The 16,455-nt window shown below is 33.7% G+C and overlaps 3 protein-coding genes and 1 long non-coding RNA gene across 4 annotated transcripts in view; 1 reads left to right on the top strand and 3 right to left on the bottom strand.

The window, feature by feature from the left end:
* Positions 1-2,066: 2,066 nt before the first annotated feature.
* Positions 2,067-4,218, bottom strand: LOC130622050 (uncharacterized). Its single transcript, XR_008980986.1, has 2 exons — positions 3,809-4,218; positions 2,067-2,380 (listed from the first exon to the last, which is right to left on the bottom strand). It is a non-coding gene; the product is annotated as an uncharacterized LOC130622050 (long non-coding RNA).
* LOC130622049 (uncharacterized) overlaps positions 3,762-16,455 on the top strand; it is an 80,218-nt gene continuing 67,524 nt past the window's right edge. The window contains exon 1 of the mRNA XM_057437445.1: positions 3,762-3,772. The gene's annotated coding sequence lies outside the window, so the exon portion shown is untranslated. The remainder of the gene's footprint in view (positions 3,773-16,455) is intronic.
* Positions 4,779-7,722, bottom strand: LOC130622046 (EF-hand calcium-binding domain-containing protein 12-like). The gene is made up of 2 exons (XM_057437439.1): positions 6,841-7,722; positions 4,779-5,621 (listed from the first exon to the last, which is right to left on the bottom strand). The coding sequence occupies exons 1-2, from the start codon at positions 7,560-7,562 to the stop codon at positions 4,859-4,861; spliced, it is 1,485 nt and encodes a 494-aa protein (XP_057293422.1). The 5' UTR covers positions 7,563-7,722; the 3' UTR covers positions 4,779-4,858.
* LOC130622045 (patched domain-containing protein 3-like) lies at positions 8,857-14,262 on the bottom strand. The gene is made up of 4 exons (XM_057437438.1): positions 12,854-14,262; positions 10,778-11,720; positions 10,121-10,258; positions 8,857-9,720 (listed from the first exon to the last, which is right to left on the bottom strand). The coding sequence occupies exons 1-4, from the start codon at positions 14,228-14,230 to the stop codon at positions 9,569-9,571; spliced, it is 2,610 nt and encodes an 869-aa protein (XP_057293421.1). The 5' UTR covers positions 14,231-14,262; the 3' UTR covers positions 8,857-9,568.

The raw sequence follows: 16,455 nt of genomic DNA, 5'->3' as shown, positions 1-16,455 counted from the left end.
ACTTAAAGTAAACTCCTATAGCGAACAACATCAGAACCTCAAAAATGTTTCCGCTGTAGAAGAATGGCTTCACTTCTTTTATTACTTTACAATATATAGTCTGGGAGGGGTGTCCTTTACACAGAATTTTTCAAATGACAATTTTACCCTTCGCGTCCGTTCCTGAGAATTTTGCTCATTGTAGAGGTCACCGATATATAAAAGGTGGTTGGGGACTTTGCTTCACTGTAGCTAAAGGGGTAACATTGCGATCTCAAAATCCCTTAGTGCGTTAATGCGTTGTAATTAACAGTGACATAGGAACACTCACATTCGTTGATGTGATTATGCGTTTCAAATTTCGATCAATTTGATGGGATATTGCGAGCACAAAGTTTTTAAATCAGTAAATAAAACGACATTTTAGGTGTCATTGCGAGCTTGAAGTTTTTGGTGTGATTTTGCGTTACATTTTTAAGTTCTTTTACAAGTTTGAAAAATCATTAAATAAAACGACATTTTTGGCGTTATTGCGAGCTCGAAGTTTTTAGTGTACTTTTGCGTTACATTTTTCAGGTTTTTTTATATTTTTTAAAAGTCATTTAAAAACGACATTTTTGGCGTTATTGCGAGCTCGAAGTTTTTAGTGTGCTTTTGCGTTACATTTTTCAGGTTTTTTATAATTTTTAAAAATCATTAAAAAACGACATTTTTGGCGTTATTGCGAGCTCGAAGTTTTTAGTGTACTTTTGCGTTACATTTTTCAGGGTTTTTTATATTTTTTAAAAGTCATTTAAAAACGACATTTTTGGCGTTATTGCGAGCTCGAAGTTTTTAGTGTGCTTTTGCGTTACATTTTTCAGGTTTTTTATAATTTTTAAAAATCATTAAAAAACGACATTTTTGGCGTCATTGCGAGCTCGAAGTTTCTGGTGTGCTTATGCGTTACATTTTTCAGGTGTGTGACAATTTAAAAAGAAAAAGGGTATGCGAGCCCAAAATCTAGATTCCTTGCTCTAATTACATTTTTTACCACATTTTTTGTATCAAGCACGAGTAAGTGCGATATCCCGAGCTTGACATTATCATTTAGCGTGATTTTACCGTCAAATTTGTTAGAATGTGCAGAAAGCCAATGATAAAAGTGACATTTGGCGCGATATCTCCTTTTTGTGTGATTTTAGGTCAAAACAAATAGCGTGTTGATATTTGACAGCGTTGAGTGTTAAATTGACATGGAGAATTGATATTCATATGGAGCACAAAAAGTGATTAAATTTTAGTTTGGTGACTAATCAACCTCGTCCACAGTGTTCAAAGAAAAAACCCTGGGGTCGAATTTGATGACTAATTTTCTGTGTCAAGCAATATTTTTACCGACTTTATTTTTTTTTGCCGACCCAGTTTTTTATTGACGTTTTCTTTTCTATTTTAAAGCATGAAGAGCTTAATGCATTTGATATATTCAGGGTTTTCTTAGATATTACATTAGGAGGTGAAATCGTAATAAAACTAGCCATAGTTACCACTAATGCGCCCCGAATTACTAATAACGATTTTAAACATTCAAATTTAGAACGGGATTTAAAATTAAAATGGAAAATGGTGGACGTTTGAAATCTATAAAAACTGCAGTGTTAGAACTTATTATTTTCGTTATTTTCACATTTGGCTAAGGCTCTATCTATAAAGTTAGATCTTGATTAAATATATGTACACTTTAAACGCCTCTAGCCTTCTTGTTGTGTAATTTCACGTAATCATTGCTTTTGATTTTTGGTTAAAATTCGTTCAAAAGACTTACGCATACATTTTTGACTTATCAAATCTCCAAAAATTCTTGTGCTGTAATAACAAATTGTGTCTGAAAGCTATTCTGCTGAAACATTTTCCGCCAAATATGACGAATATGATAGAAATGCAGTACGGAATTGCATGGAGGCTTGTGAATAAGCTTATTGCCCAGGGGAAAATTTTTAAATAAGAAGCCCTGCGACTTGAAGATTTCCGTCATTAGCCTAAAAGATTCTGAAATTTGAAGTAGACTTTAAAACGGAGAACAATGGGGTATATAAACACATCATAAGTATCCTAATTCTCAATTATTATTGCGTATACAACTTGATAAATAAAAAATAATTTTTTTTTTACATATATATAGTATATATTCTAAAACAATGGTTAAAACTTTAACTGGATTTTTTTATAACTGATCTCGAAAATTCCAGGATGCAGGATTACTATGTATGAACTTCACGATTCGAATATATATAATAACTTCTGAACAATTTCAATTTCAATGAATTATTACTCTGTTAAGTTACCAATAAAATCCTTAAAAATTTCTCTCGTTGAAGATTTTTCGAAACTGCTGATGGTGCATGGTTTCATAACAAATGATCTGAAAAAGAAAGTATATTTAAAATTGAGAAAGAAGAATACAATTTTACCAGAACTGAATTAATACTAGGTTGTTTAATTATTGTCTACTTATCTGATTTAAAGTTAGAATTTATTAAAAAGATACAAATCAATGCCATGTGATACACAAAAGGTATACTATATAAATAAATATATATATATAAATTTAGTCAAGCTGGCTTTGATATCATTGTTAAACAAGTATAATATTAAGCAGGCAATACAAGATTTTCAAACCTGTGGACAATACAGGACTTATTTTGTTGAAATCGATTTATTGAATTTTACAAATTTGATTGTTTATTATCGAGGAAATTGATTGGTCATTGTTTTCGAATTGAATTGAACAAGTTGATACAAAAAAGGGTAGACACTCATTAATAAATTTGTCAGATTTGATAAATCAACAACATCATTTATAATTTCAAGAAAAAACATAAAAAAGGGAAGAAAACAAAGAAACCTGTAACATACTGTGGGTAGCGTCTAGTTGTACTGCAAGGGCTAACTATGTTATGTTATTGGTTAATTTATCAGTTCAACTTGACTGTTCCGTGCAATGAACAACAATATTTTTTCATGATTCAACAAATATCTTTTTATATATATTCTTGCGGTCGGATTCGTGTCAACCAATCACGGGCAGCCATTATGAAATGGGGTACAAATGCTGTAATTAATGTTTTTGTGGTGAAATCTTCATAAATACAATACTGGATTTTTCAAGGAATTCTTTTTTTTTTAGTCAAATCTTTAATATGTTTTAGATACTGCTTAATTTTTGCCATTTTGCGACATTTTAACGACGTTTTACTTGTAAATTCTGTTTAAGTAAGGTTGCTACTTTGAAGGTTTGACCGTGAAAAGTCCACTTTGTTCTCCATCGGATAGCAACGAAGGAGAACATTCTGACCGCAAGAATACATGATAGCAGCCTCACAAAGGTTCCTTTAGAAGTTATTTTACTCACCCAAAACGCCTATACTTTTTACGGTGTATGTGGCTTATCAGCACCCTTGTTGATAAAATTACACAGGGCAGGATAAAAGTTTTTTGTTGCTTCTGAAAAAAGGGACTCTAATGAAAGCACTATTTTGTGCAGTTCTAGCTTGATAGCTGTAGTACAAGTGAGAGTAGTTTTACGACTATTAACTTATAAAATGCAAGAATTTAAAAATAAGTATTTAGCTCCCTAGCTACATCATTAAAGCTATTACGACAAGCCAGACCATCGGGAAGGGAAGACCAACAAAATGCAAGCAGTTTTAGTCATGGCCATACACGGAATGTTCTGTTCTTGATTGACTTTAAATTGTGATGCATTCATAAAATGCGGCCTTTGGATCAACGCCAGGATCCGTTCTGAGTTTAATTTCATATAAGACATAAGTATAATCCTTCTACTTACTTACTGTTAACAGGTTTGGAAACAACGTAGCTCACACAAAAACGAATCTTTTCTTGAAGCTAAATTCACGTGGGCTGCAGCGACATTTAAGCACATTAAACGAGACAAACAAAGCTCCATATTACAAAGCTTCATATTAACATAACAAAAGAATCTCGATTAACATTTTTTATCGCATTCAAATCTTTAGAGACAACAAGGACACCAAGACAAAAAAAGTTTTGCTCGATGGGTGTTTTTTTTGTCTTGGTGGTACCAAACACACTGGTTGTGTTATATCAGATCCGGGTTGGATGACCGAGCAGAAGTCCCCCGCAAAGTAAAGAGTGGAAAAATTTTTTGCCATACACAACACAAACACTATATACCCGCGGTCCACTAAATGTGCGCCCCTTCGGTGGGGCGCAATTACTTTATATTTCGGAAAGTCGACAGCCATTTCCAAAACTAGTGTGCAACAACTGACTAAAATCTGTTACCGTCATTTTTATGCCCAATTTTCTTCGCAACAGTTAAACAGAATCTTTTTTGAACAATCTTCAGATATGCATTGACATGCTCAGCGAAAATCGCAATTTTGTGGAAACATTTCGTGCCACGTTTACACAACATAAATTTCATGTTAACTCAGAAAAATAGCTGTATTTAAATGCCGAGTGGCCGCAGAATAAAACGAACCGTGGGTTTTCTGTCCAGCCAGAGTGTTTATAAAGAAATATCACAAATATTTTGTTCGTTTCTCATTCTGTTACTGAAAATACATTACATTAAAAATATATTAAATCCTTTCAAAATGCTATATATACAAAAAATACGTCTCCACAAAAAATAAATTAATCTAGTAAATACTACAAGTTAATAGTACAAATGTATTGGATGAACCTCGTTCCCATTTTATTGCCCATTTTTATCCTGAAGGTCAACCTTGTTTTTAGGGATTTTGGTGCTCTTTTTCCTAGAAAGAGAAGTCTTAGCATTCACCTGTTTTTTATTTAAAAATGTTAAATTCTATCGCTACTAATTAAAACACTAACACAGAGATGGAAAATATTATCTAACCCTACTAAACACAGCCAAGGCACCATCTTTACTTCCACAATCGTCCATACAAATAGATAGTTTATCTAACAAATGTTGTGGCCAGAAAACAGTTGGACTTGTGCATTGACGCCGTTGTCGTAGCCTTCGCGCTTCTTTGTTGCGACCTTTAAAATCAATCGTAGCAACACGGGGTAACTCCGCATTTTTGCTACACTGTGAAGGAGTGTTATCACTGTTCGAATTGGACTGAGAACGGGATGAGTTTCGAGTTTTATTTCTTTGCCTTCTGTTGTAATCGACGATTAACGGGTGATTTTTTGGAAAAATGCTACGATTAGCTCCCAATCGATTTACGCACGAATTTACGGAGCTTTCGTTTGGTGGTACCAATACCTTTTTAAGAGCAGAAGCTTTCACATTCAAGCCAGCTGAATGAAGGAGATCGATGCAGCGTTCACATTCTATGTTGATGTGTTCAAGGTAACGAAGTTTACGCTCGGCAATAGGCCCTGATAGTGTCGTAACAAGCTTCTCTTTCGTCACTGCGGTAAATTTCATTTTCGCGCGTTGTCGTTCCTTGCGTTCTTGTTGTTTACGCAACCGTTTTTCACGAGAACGTTGACGCGAGATTAGTTCCGGTGTTTGTTCGCGATAATCTAACGCGGGAAATTGAAGCAAAGCAACACAGTTACCACCACTTGTCGGATCGACGTTGTCGCTAGCTCGACTCGCATCGACTTCATTGTCGTAAATTTCTTTCAACTTTTGCCAGCTAAAAATTTTAATTAAATCAAAATGGTCATTAAAAATGCTTACACACAAAGGGTTTCTTTAAACTTAAACACTTTCTTCTTAGCTGCATAAGAAGCAGAATTTATATAATTGGATCTACATGAGGGAGGTAGAGGGACTGGGTCTGAAAAGACACCGATTAACGTGTAAGAAAACGTGTGAATACACAACATCTTGTTATCACACACAATATCTTCTTTCGTTAAAAGTCATCACTTCGGAAGATAATTCGAACATTAGGCAACTCAGCAAACTGTATTACTGAGAAAGAGAAACAGTGCAACTATTGAGGAAAGTCATTTTCAATAAAAATTGTGGCCTCTCAATCTCACTTATTTCCGTTTTTTTCTTACCCTTCCAACATTCGAAGAATTAAAATTATAAAGTCTCTTCATTTTTTCTCTCGGATTGGGAGTACCGATCAGATAAAAAGCGTAAGAATGAGCACAATGAGAAAGGTTGTCTCCGCGTATGTAAGATTTTGTAAGGACAACTTTAGCCAGTCTGATGCAATAATATACCACAACGATGGAGAGTTACAAATTCTTTTCTTAGCACATCAAGCTTATAAAACATGCAAACCAAAGACAATGATAGTTCGATAACACTCGTTAAATTAGTGAGAAACGACCGAAAGGCGAAGGATTTTCTGTAATGTCTTGATGACTCCAACATTACTATTTGTGGGCACCTCCTTGTAAATTTCTAACGTCGGTTGAAATAAACAAGAGGGCGTCTAGAGGGCGTCTCTTACTCGTAATATTTCGGTTCGGTAACTTATTATGTACTTTGCAGATCGAAATTAAATAAGAGACTCGTTTATAGGACGAGTGCCATTCCTAAGTTGGGCGTAAGAAAAAAGGGTTGCAGATCAAGCGTAATGGTAACGTATAGAGGGGAGGGGTTAAAAATTACAAAACAAACCAAAAAAGGTTCAAGTGAGTATGGATATTATCGGGCAATACCTTCGTTGAGTAAAGTAATAAAATAATAAGTAATGAAAGTTTTTCCCGACGAATTTTTTCCCCGATAAAAGTTGATCGGATATTATCGGGCAATACCTTCGTTGAGTAAAGTAATAAAATAATAAGTAATGAAAGTTTTTCCCGACGAATTTTTTCCCCGATAAAAGTTGATCGGATATTATCGGGAAATACTTTTGTCGATAGGGAAAGTGACACAGTAACACAACAACATACCGTCTATCTTTGTAATAAGTTTCGATAGCCTTAGATAATTCTTGATAGTTTATAAGTCCGTCGCTATCACCGTCCAGAACCAAGATGAGTTCGTCCAATTGCGCATCTGTCAGCGGGAGATTTGCATACTTCAGTGCGTTCCTTAATTCGTCACGTGACACCATCCAATCTTTGTTCTTATCAACGTTCGAAAATAAATCCACCAATCGTATCCGTTGGCTATGTATGTAATCTGCGATGATAGCCAATGCGATTGGTAGAGGATTTTTCAATAGGGGCAGCATGTGAATATGACCGGACGAAATCCTGCGCTTTTCATGAGATGCACGATTTTCTGTTCTGAAGTCGTTGTTGGCTGGCTTTGTTACTTGTTCATACACGCGAATTTCCGATTCCGTTTTCTTGGGTTTGCCACGGTACCAAGATGAATTGAATCCCATCGTGTTTATATCGTGTCTTAACGTTTTCCGCTCTGCAATCCACGTTTTAAAATCATCGCGCTCTTTTCGATACAAATCGATATCCTTTTCGACAATACAAATCGTGTTTTGATCGTTTTCTTCAACCGCCTTCGTACTTCTCAGTATTGATAAGTCGATGTCTTTTTCTTTGGCTGTATGCATTGGCGGAGCGATAAATATTCGCCTGCGACTGAACGGGTCTCCCCATATCTTAACCGCTTCCCGAAACTCGTGTGATTTCTGGATGTCCCGAACTTTCATTACGATTTTACAAATTTCATTTTTCTCATGAAAACACTCGACCAGCGAACGTCTTCTGTTCAACAGTCCTTTTATTATTTTTATAATCTAAACGAAATGTCTATTGGTTAGATAGAACAAATGTCACACACCCATCAAACATGCTTAAATTAATTCTGTTCAATTAGGCTGAAAATGTTAAGATATGAAAAATGACATGAACATGTTACTTGATATTATGTTAACAAAACCTCTCCTATCAACAATATATATTTTTTATAATAATAAAAAATTAAAAAATACTAAATATTGTAAAAGTAATAAGAGACACAGCTACTGGGATTCAATTTGAAAAAGAAACGCCCATCATTCGATAACGTCTGAGACTGAAAAACAAAAACAAGTTTTTCTTCAGCTTTTACTGACACCACATATGAAGCTGCATTGGTTGACTACCTATACCATTCAAACTTATTTGTTCTATTTTCTTCAATGGACAATTGGGAAACTAAGTTTAAAAAAGCTCGCAAAAGATACTAACAGAAAAATGCGAAAAAATGTTTTAAAAAAAATTATTGCAGACAGCAGCGAAAGTTCAAAAGGCGTAAACAATTGGAATGATTGAAGTTCGAACGTTTTAAATTAACAAAACAAACAATTAAGTAAAAATTTCAATATAAAATATGTCAAATATTCGAAGCTGGGTCAAGTGATAGTGTATGAGACAAGGTCAAAGAGATAGCATGACCGAAATTACTTGTCAAAACATCTAATGAGATGAGATGAAATTCGTAATGATACCATGTGTAAAATGTTAATTTAAATTACAGGAAATTAAAAAAGTGTATGTCATGACATTCTTATCCGAAAAAAAATAAATTCACGCATGCGCATTCCACGAATAACAAAACTATCGTTTTAAAATGCTTTGCTCCTCCCTGCTTTATATATATCTTAAACGTTCACAAAAGGTCTTTAAAAGAAACTATAAAGGGTTTTTTTATGTCGTAGGCTTAAGAGTGAAAATAGTTTCATCCCGCACTTGTATGGAAAATAGATAAACACAGTCCCGTGTGTAAGAAAAACGCCACATGTTGTCTTGTCAAATAAAGTATACTGACGTAAGCATAAAGTAAATTATACTAGAAAGTAGGCAAACCGTTCTACAACCCACCCAGCCTAACGTGCTATTAGACAGCTCGCTTTTTATCCCATAAAGCCTAACGCGCTGTTCTGCTTTCATATAATTACTTTGAGTCAAATTAAAAAAGTTTCACGTCCACTTAAATCCAGTGAAATGTCAGTATCCATAATAGAAGTGCAATCCAATTGGATCCATGTTAATATTATATATAGTCCTATTCACAAATATATAAGGGTTGGTTTAGTCTTACTGTAAGTAATCAAGCCTACCCGTAAACCAGCTTTGCTTGGCTCCGGCTCTGCTCGAAGTTTTTATAAGACCTGATTTCTCAACGCATGCGCCATAGGCGCGCGTGAGCTACAAGCAAGCTTTAGGTCCGTAAAGTGGATGTTATTGTTGTTTTAGGGACACACGAACTACGTAGATGTGTAATACAATTGTTACATCAAGGTTAGCGCTAAAGCAAAGCAGATTTGCAGGGCAGATGTACAGATTCTCGTTAATCGCAATTCGTCGATATATATATACACAATAAAGTAACCGTTTTTAGTCAATGAAAATTAGTCACTGTTCTTCACAATAGAGAATGCAAACAGCAATAAATTTTAATTTTGCTTAGCAAATAAAATTTCCCTCCAGTGCCTCCATGTTTCATCTAATTTTATAATATATATTCTAAATATTTAAAAATAAAATGAAAAAAGAGTGTCGGCGACAACTGAGAATCGCCGTGTAATTAATACGCTCACTGCGTAACAGGTAATGAATAAATAAATTCGTCGAAAAACTCGTCGCAAAAACACCGAAATAATTCCGGCGTGGCGTAAAAACAGCTTTGTCGTCGATAACAAACAAACACGCGATCGTAACTGTTAGAAGCTCGTTATAAACTAGTGATAATGCTCGTTTCCGTTCTACCATTTTCTATTTTATTAGAGTCTTCTTTTAATAGCTTGCCATTTTCTCTGTTATGGTTAAATTTTCTGTTGGCTTCATGTTGCAGTACGGTATGAATGCTCTTTGTTCTGCAAAATACTAAAAAATAAATAAAAATACAAACAAATACAAATCTTGAAAATAAGATTTAGAAAATATATGTAATTTTAAGGCTCAAGAAGCATTATTTTTAAGAGTTTATAATATTTCGAATTGCTTCGTTTTGTGGGATTTTAAATTCGCGAATCAACCTGGTGGTAAAATAGTTTATTTTATCAAGTAATGTCTTACCTGAACCCCGGGAAAAGGGAACTTATAGGGTGAAAATATTTTTTGTCAGGGCCTTGCCTAAGGAGAGTGACAACCCAAGGGTGTATTTATTAACATCCAAAAATGTATCACCACAGGAACAAGGTTTTTTCGGAGGCTGATCAGTTGATACGGTGGGGCTGAGGCTATGAACGCTTTTATTGAAAATGGTCTGGTCAAAGTCTCTCACCTGTCAACAACACTGGTAAAACAATCATTCCATGATATAATCCCAGCAACACAATTGAAAACATCATCTTGAAGAAAAGAATAAACAACTTGCTGTCGCTCAACGATAACACGATAATGCCAGTCAATGTACTCAAACCTAAAATAAAATAAACAGCACTAACACAACTTCCACAATTTCTCGTTAGCTGTGAGTTCACCTCCTACGTTTTTTAACGGTTATAATCGTGTATAGTAAGCGCCTCTTATCTAGAACCTCAAAGGAAATCTAAAATATGTTTTTGAGTTAACGATAGCTTTTAAATACTCTATTGGCGCAGGCAAAGGACCAAACGCAATTTTAGGCATTGCTGAATATTTAGGGACAAAAACCCGAGTTCTATCGTCTTAAAATCGTTAATAGGAGGAAGTGCTGGTCAATTGTCCACTAATAGCTTTTACAAAGTTAAAAAAAATCGAGTTATCTGAAGAAATCTTCTTAACAAAAATAAAATAGTTCAAAATGCTATACAGTAATCGATCTAACTGGTAGCTTTTATAAGGACGCATTAAGGTTTAATTTAGGAAAAAAAACACAAAACAGTTCAAGAACGGGATACTTCGAAATTATAAACAAATTGGACATAAACGAAAACATCGCAGTAAGTACCATACCCACCTCCTTTTAACACACTTAAACCCATGCTTCTCATGGCATCAACGACACGCCTTTCAGGTGTCTCTTCACTGGATATTAAATAAGCATGAGTAACATGGCAGCTATAGTCAACGGTAAAACCAACAGCCATCACCATTACTATCATTGTGATCAAGTTCAACGATAATCCCCAGAAAAACATTACTCCAAGCAGTTCAATTATAAAACACAGAAATGAAAACAGTAGCAAGAACGACACCACTGGTTTGATGACGTACGGCAGAGTCACAACAAGTATCACGGAACAACATATGGCGACGTTCGTCAATGTGTCCTTGATAATGACGTCCAGATGCGACGCGTAAATATACGCAAAAACAACTGCAAAAAAGTCTTTGTTCGTTCTGGTTTTTAAAGCTTTGCGTAAGGAAATCATAGCGTCTTTACGAAACGACCAACTCAAGCTTTCTTTTGTCATCACATGTATCCTTGAGGCTGAGATTTGACACGGAGAGGAAAAAACAATGTCTTGTTTAAATTCTTTATAAATACTCAAAAAAAGGTTCAGGTTTTCACAAAAATTATTCGAGTTGTTAGTTAGGGTGCTATTCCAATTTAAAAACGAAGTCATCCAATTGACAGTGTCATTTGAGAAGTGGACGTCTCCTTCGATAATATCATTCAAAAGAAAGAACTGTTTTTGTATCTCCTTACTGGAGTAATCAATACCTTTTGCATCTAAAACGATGTCTATACGAAATTGTTTAAATATAGGGAAATATTTTTCGATAGTGTTGATCCAATGCACGTGTTCTGTGCTATCAGAGCCCACTATTTTATAATCAAAATTAATGTCGGTTTTCGAGGTTCCATACGCTCCAATTCCAATGATTGCCAGTCCGAACAGAACAACAAATACCTTTGTTAAAGGCAACATCAGCATCTGACCAAACCAAGTCATAGCCTAAAACATGAGAAAAGAGATCAGGTTTCATTATGTTGAAACCACAACAAGACGTATTTCATCACCAAAGGATTTATCAACACTCGTATGTTCTCTCGAATTACAAACAAGATTCAATTTCAGTATTTTTTTTTTAGTTGCTTTGTTTGTTTTTATAGCATTAAAAAACAGACAGATAAATATGGTTTGTTGGCCTCGTTTTTACTAAAATCAACAACATTTGGAGGAATTTTGAAGTGGGTGTTTACATTGCAGCTGTTGGTATGTGACCTGGTAAAAAAAAAAATGAACCAGAAGGAGGTAATAAACGTTGTTTTAAAACTAGCACAACACACCACGAGATTATAAAATGAACTAAAAAGAAAGATTCACACCATATCATGGACTAATACCCCATTCTCCATATCCATTGTGTTGTAAATGAAAACAAGGCCATAGTTTAAAACAGGGCGAGGTAATTTTATTTCTGATATATACACAGGAATAAGGAAAGATTAGTTGTGTATAACTTTTGAAGGTTATAATCTTGAATTCTTGTAGTAGTGATAGTAATGGAGACATAGTCGTAGGTATAGAACAACAATATTTGTCTTAACCCTTTTTTGGAAAGAGGAGCTGAAAAAAATAAATTGACATAACTACACTGTCTAGTAGTTTATTTTTAAGTGCACACATTAAGTATGACGGTCTCTATTGGTTGTAAAGCTCTTCTGTTTTGTAAACAAATGACCACACAAATCTCACTGTAGTAAAATATTTCAGTCAAACTATGTCCTCTCGCACTTAACTTTTGCTGACAAATCCGAATATACAATGCTAATTTCATTTATAGAATGTTTAATGTTCTTGCCTCTGGATACGGAAATAGGTGTATTTCCATCTTGCAACATGTATTTAAACTGTATCTAAAATTTCTCACCGTATTATATTAATTTTTTGTACATGTCGGTGCGTAAAATAAAATTATCAATTCTGGTAATCTTACTGCAAAAAATTTAGCAATAGAAAATCCCTGTTTGAGAGAAATGGCTGATTATTTCCCAAATTCGGTCCTTACTATATACTCTGACGTACTACACATTTTTCAACAAATAATAGAAAAAAAACCATAAAAGAATTCAACTTATACCCACCTTTTCAGTGTACGTTACATTCTTCTCTGCATTTAATAATTCTTGGCTGTCAGTGGTTTCTTTGGATTTACTTGTTGATATGCAGGGTAAACAGTCATGTCTACCATTTTCTACCCTCTTTATATCATAGGATAATAATGCCATAAACAGTGTCATTATCATAAGGAAGGCAAAAGAAATTGAGAAAAAAGCATATATACAAAATATTTGAATAGCAGGAAATCGCGATACAGATCCAATTAAAAATGCCACTAAGTCGGTTAATGTTGTCATAGTAACTGAAAATCCAACTACTTTCATTGCATGGCCTAAACGTTCAGCTCCTTTAAAATCAATATGATCTATGCTATTAATAATTATAAACATATCATCGATGCCTATACCCAGGACTAAAAATGGTAGCACACCAACAAATCCAACGTAAGGTTGGCCAATAAATAAAACAAACCCAAAACCAGCACCAGTTCCAAGTACAATGCACAAAATCCCAAACAAACTGAGCAGGAAATGACCGTTGACTTTACTTCCCAGCCGCGTCATAGCAATAGCACAAAACAAAACCATAGAAGCAATAGAAGCATTGATTAGTAAAAAATTATCTTCTGTATTCTTTTCTATGCTGTCATGAACGCTTCGCACTGCATTAAATATAAGATCGTATCCTTCATGCTTAAACTGGGGTTTTGCAGTTCTCATTAACTCCAACATTTTTGCTTCCCATTTACTGTTTTGTTCGTACTTCCCACGTGACTTTGGAAATTTGACTGGATAAATTACTCTGATTATGTTAGAAGATATATTGGTTTGGGTAATTATAAAATTTCCAAAAATAAGTGGGAGATTTGTGCGTGCTGTATATCCATTATCCATTATATAAGACATATTGTTAACAGCCTTTATTAACACTGCATTAATATTCTCAAAATTGCTTTCTGTATAGTTAAAAAGTTCTAAAGGGCTGACGACCAGACATGAACCAGTCCTTGTTTTTACACAAAAGTTGTCAAAGCCTCCAATCTTAATCAACTGTTTATGAAGATGCAAAGCTCTTGTAAAAACAGCCTTTGTTAATACAGACTGACCATCAAGACTAGATATTAAAAATTCTTCTTGTTGCACATAATAATCAAATGAAGGCTCTGATCGGTCTAAATCTCGAAATATTTGACTATTTTGGGGATAAAATATGCGTTCAGATTGGCCGAATTTATTGAACTTTAAGAATCCTGCACAGAGTATTAGGCATGCTGTCAAGCTAAGAGCAATAACTAGCTTGGTGTGATTATATACTATGTGACCCCATCTCTCATACTTCCTTCCTATAAACCTGTGAAGCTTTTCACATAACATCACCCATTTGTTGAATATTTTGCCCATGCTTTCTAAAAATAAAAACAGTGTAACATTACATACTTGTTAATTTATAATAAAAAAATATGGCCATGGCCAAGTCGTTAGCCCATGGAAAAATCCATGAGGACACTTGTCCTTTAAATTTCATGTTATTTCGTGTGGACAACTTTTTTCCAGCACACACAAACATGGAGAGAATACAAGTTAAGATAAGATACAGACAAATGTTAAAGTAAAAACAATAATGATATTAATGCTCACAGTTCATCACATATATCTAACATAATTCGTTTTGTCTTTCCACCAGCTACCTCATTTTTGAAAACAGCTTATTTCATTCAACAAATAAAAATATTAATTATGTAAACAAAACGACAAGTGACACAGAAGGTAGTCTGGCAAACTGCAAACTACATTCTGTGTCACTTAGAATGAAAATGCAGTTGCACCTAGCTATCACAAATTATTCTACAAAGAATTTGCACAATGCAGATAATTGCATGCAATATATATAATAAAGACACTCCTATGTTGTTTGAAGGAGCTGATCATTAGATTTTAAAAAAATCATCGCCATGGCAATACACAAGGAGATATGTATCTCTTGGCGGGAAGCTATGCAAAGAAATGTTCATAATTGATTATCATGTAAATTCTTTTTCTTCCTCTTGATAGCTTTTAAGAACATTGTGCAACATGTAATATTGGTGGATTAGTTAGACGCAAACTAATTGTGAAATCTTTTATTTGGCAACGAATATTCATAATCTAAAAAATCTAACAAGAAAAAAAGAATTACTGCACAGCAAAAGGAGACAAAACAGCATTCTAAATTGTCGTGACTGACATTAACATGATTGACAATAATATGATTAACATTTAATGTGACCTTGGTTTGTTTACAAGTCTGTCATTAAACAGTTAAGAAGGATTAGTTTGGAAAAAACAAGGGTTTTATCAAAAAAAGATTGCATTAGGCATGACAGAATTACTTTAGCAAGCAATATCATCCAATACTAAAATCATAACACCAAATATTAGCAATAACATAACATTAGCAATAAAACATAAAATTAATTTTCTTTTGCACAATGATGACCTGTTACTTAATGTATTTTAGATGGGGGTAAACTATTTTTGACCTTGATAGTTGACCCTGATGAGGAAAATATGACATAAATTTAAAAAATTTCAAGATGTTGTATTATGCTGCAGCTTAAAATATGATGGTCACATTGACTGATGCATGTAAAAATTGGAACCAAGCCAAGCAATAACAATATTAAGTGTAGTCAAGTAGCATAAAAATAATACGTCGTAAAGTTTGAAACAATGTGAAAATACAAAAAATATGTTATATAAGTAATAATGACTAATAACACAAAGAAAGGATACCAGGAAAACAGTAATACTGGAATTAATCAAAAATGCCTTTTAATTTTTTTTAGTAATGGCGAAAAACACAAAAACAATCTGATAATGATAATGCATATAACAACATAACCTGCAACAGAGATACCCATACAGACAATTACAAAATGCAAATTTAAATTAATTTTCAAAGTCTGATATTGCTGGAAACATTTCTTTAGTGTAATTTTAACGTATGTGTTTATGGAAGTGTTTTAGCAATTTCAAAGAAGAACATATTAAAACAATAATACAAAAAAGTAAATAACTTTAGTCCAGTGCATCAAGAAGAAACAACATCTACAAACACCTCTTAACTTGAGGAAACATGGAGAGTCTTTTTACAACAACAACATAAATACACATTTTGTATAAAATAACTAATATTAATAACTTTTACATTGGAAGCAGCTTTTTTCTTGAATTTTGTAAAGAGTAGAAAGGTGTGTTAGGTCATGAATTTTTTTTAAGTTTTACTATGCAGTTAATATACTTATTAATATACTTGTTAAAATATATATTGCTTTTTTGATTGGTTCTTAGCCTAACATAACACAAAATTTTTTCATTCTTTATGAAAACAGTAAAGTGAAGTTAAAAAACCCATAACTTTGCTTTAGAGAGAATTATCCTAAAAATTCCAGCTCCCTAGCAAGTCTACAGTAACATATTCCCCTTTTACCTCACAACATGAGTCAATCATAAAAATAAAAAAAATCTTTTTTATATTTTACACATTATGTCATGTTAGTAAAAATATACTGCAGTCAATATTTTCTTTCATAACAAAACACATCATTAGGCCAAACTTTCAATATGAGAATATTTGACCAGCAAAA

Source organism: Hydractinia symbiolongicarpus, chromosome 12 (genome assembly GCF_029227915.1).
Source record: "Hydractinia symbiolongicarpus strain clone_291-10 chromosome 12, HSymV2.1, whole genome shotgun sequence".
Classification (NCBI taxonomy): domain Eukaryota; kingdom Metazoa; phylum Cnidaria; class Hydrozoa; order Anthoathecata; family Hydractiniidae; genus Hydractinia; species Hydractinia symbiolongicarpus.
Note: the sequence above shows the minus strand (reverse complement) of the source record. Positions and strands in the feature narration are given on the sequence as shown.

What these genes read in the sequence shown, in the direction of transcription:
- LOC130622046 (XM_057437439.1), bottom strand. Translation starts at nt 7,562, where the DNA reads ATGAAAGTTCGGGACATCCAGAAATCACACGAGTTTCGGGAAGCGGTT. An exon ending in ACTTATTACAAAGATAGACG is followed by an intron (nt 5,622 to 6,840) that starts GTATGTTGTTGT and finishes TAAAATTTTTAG; the next exon opens with CTGGCAAAAGTTGAAAGAAA.
- LOC130622045 (XM_057437438.1), bottom strand. Translation starts at nt 14,230, where the DNA reads ATGGGCAAAATATTCAACAAATGGGTGATGTTATGTGAAAAGCTTCAC. An exon ending in ATGTAACGTACACTGAAAAG is followed by an intron (nt 11,721 to 12,853) that starts GTGGGTATAAGT and finishes CTCATGTTTTAG; the next exon opens with GCTATGACTTGGTTTGGTCA. An exon ending in TTTACCAGTGTTGTTGACAG is followed by an intron (nt 9,721 to 10,120) that starts GTGAGAGACTTT and finishes TTTATTTTTTAG; the next exon opens with TATTTTGCAGAACAAAGAGC.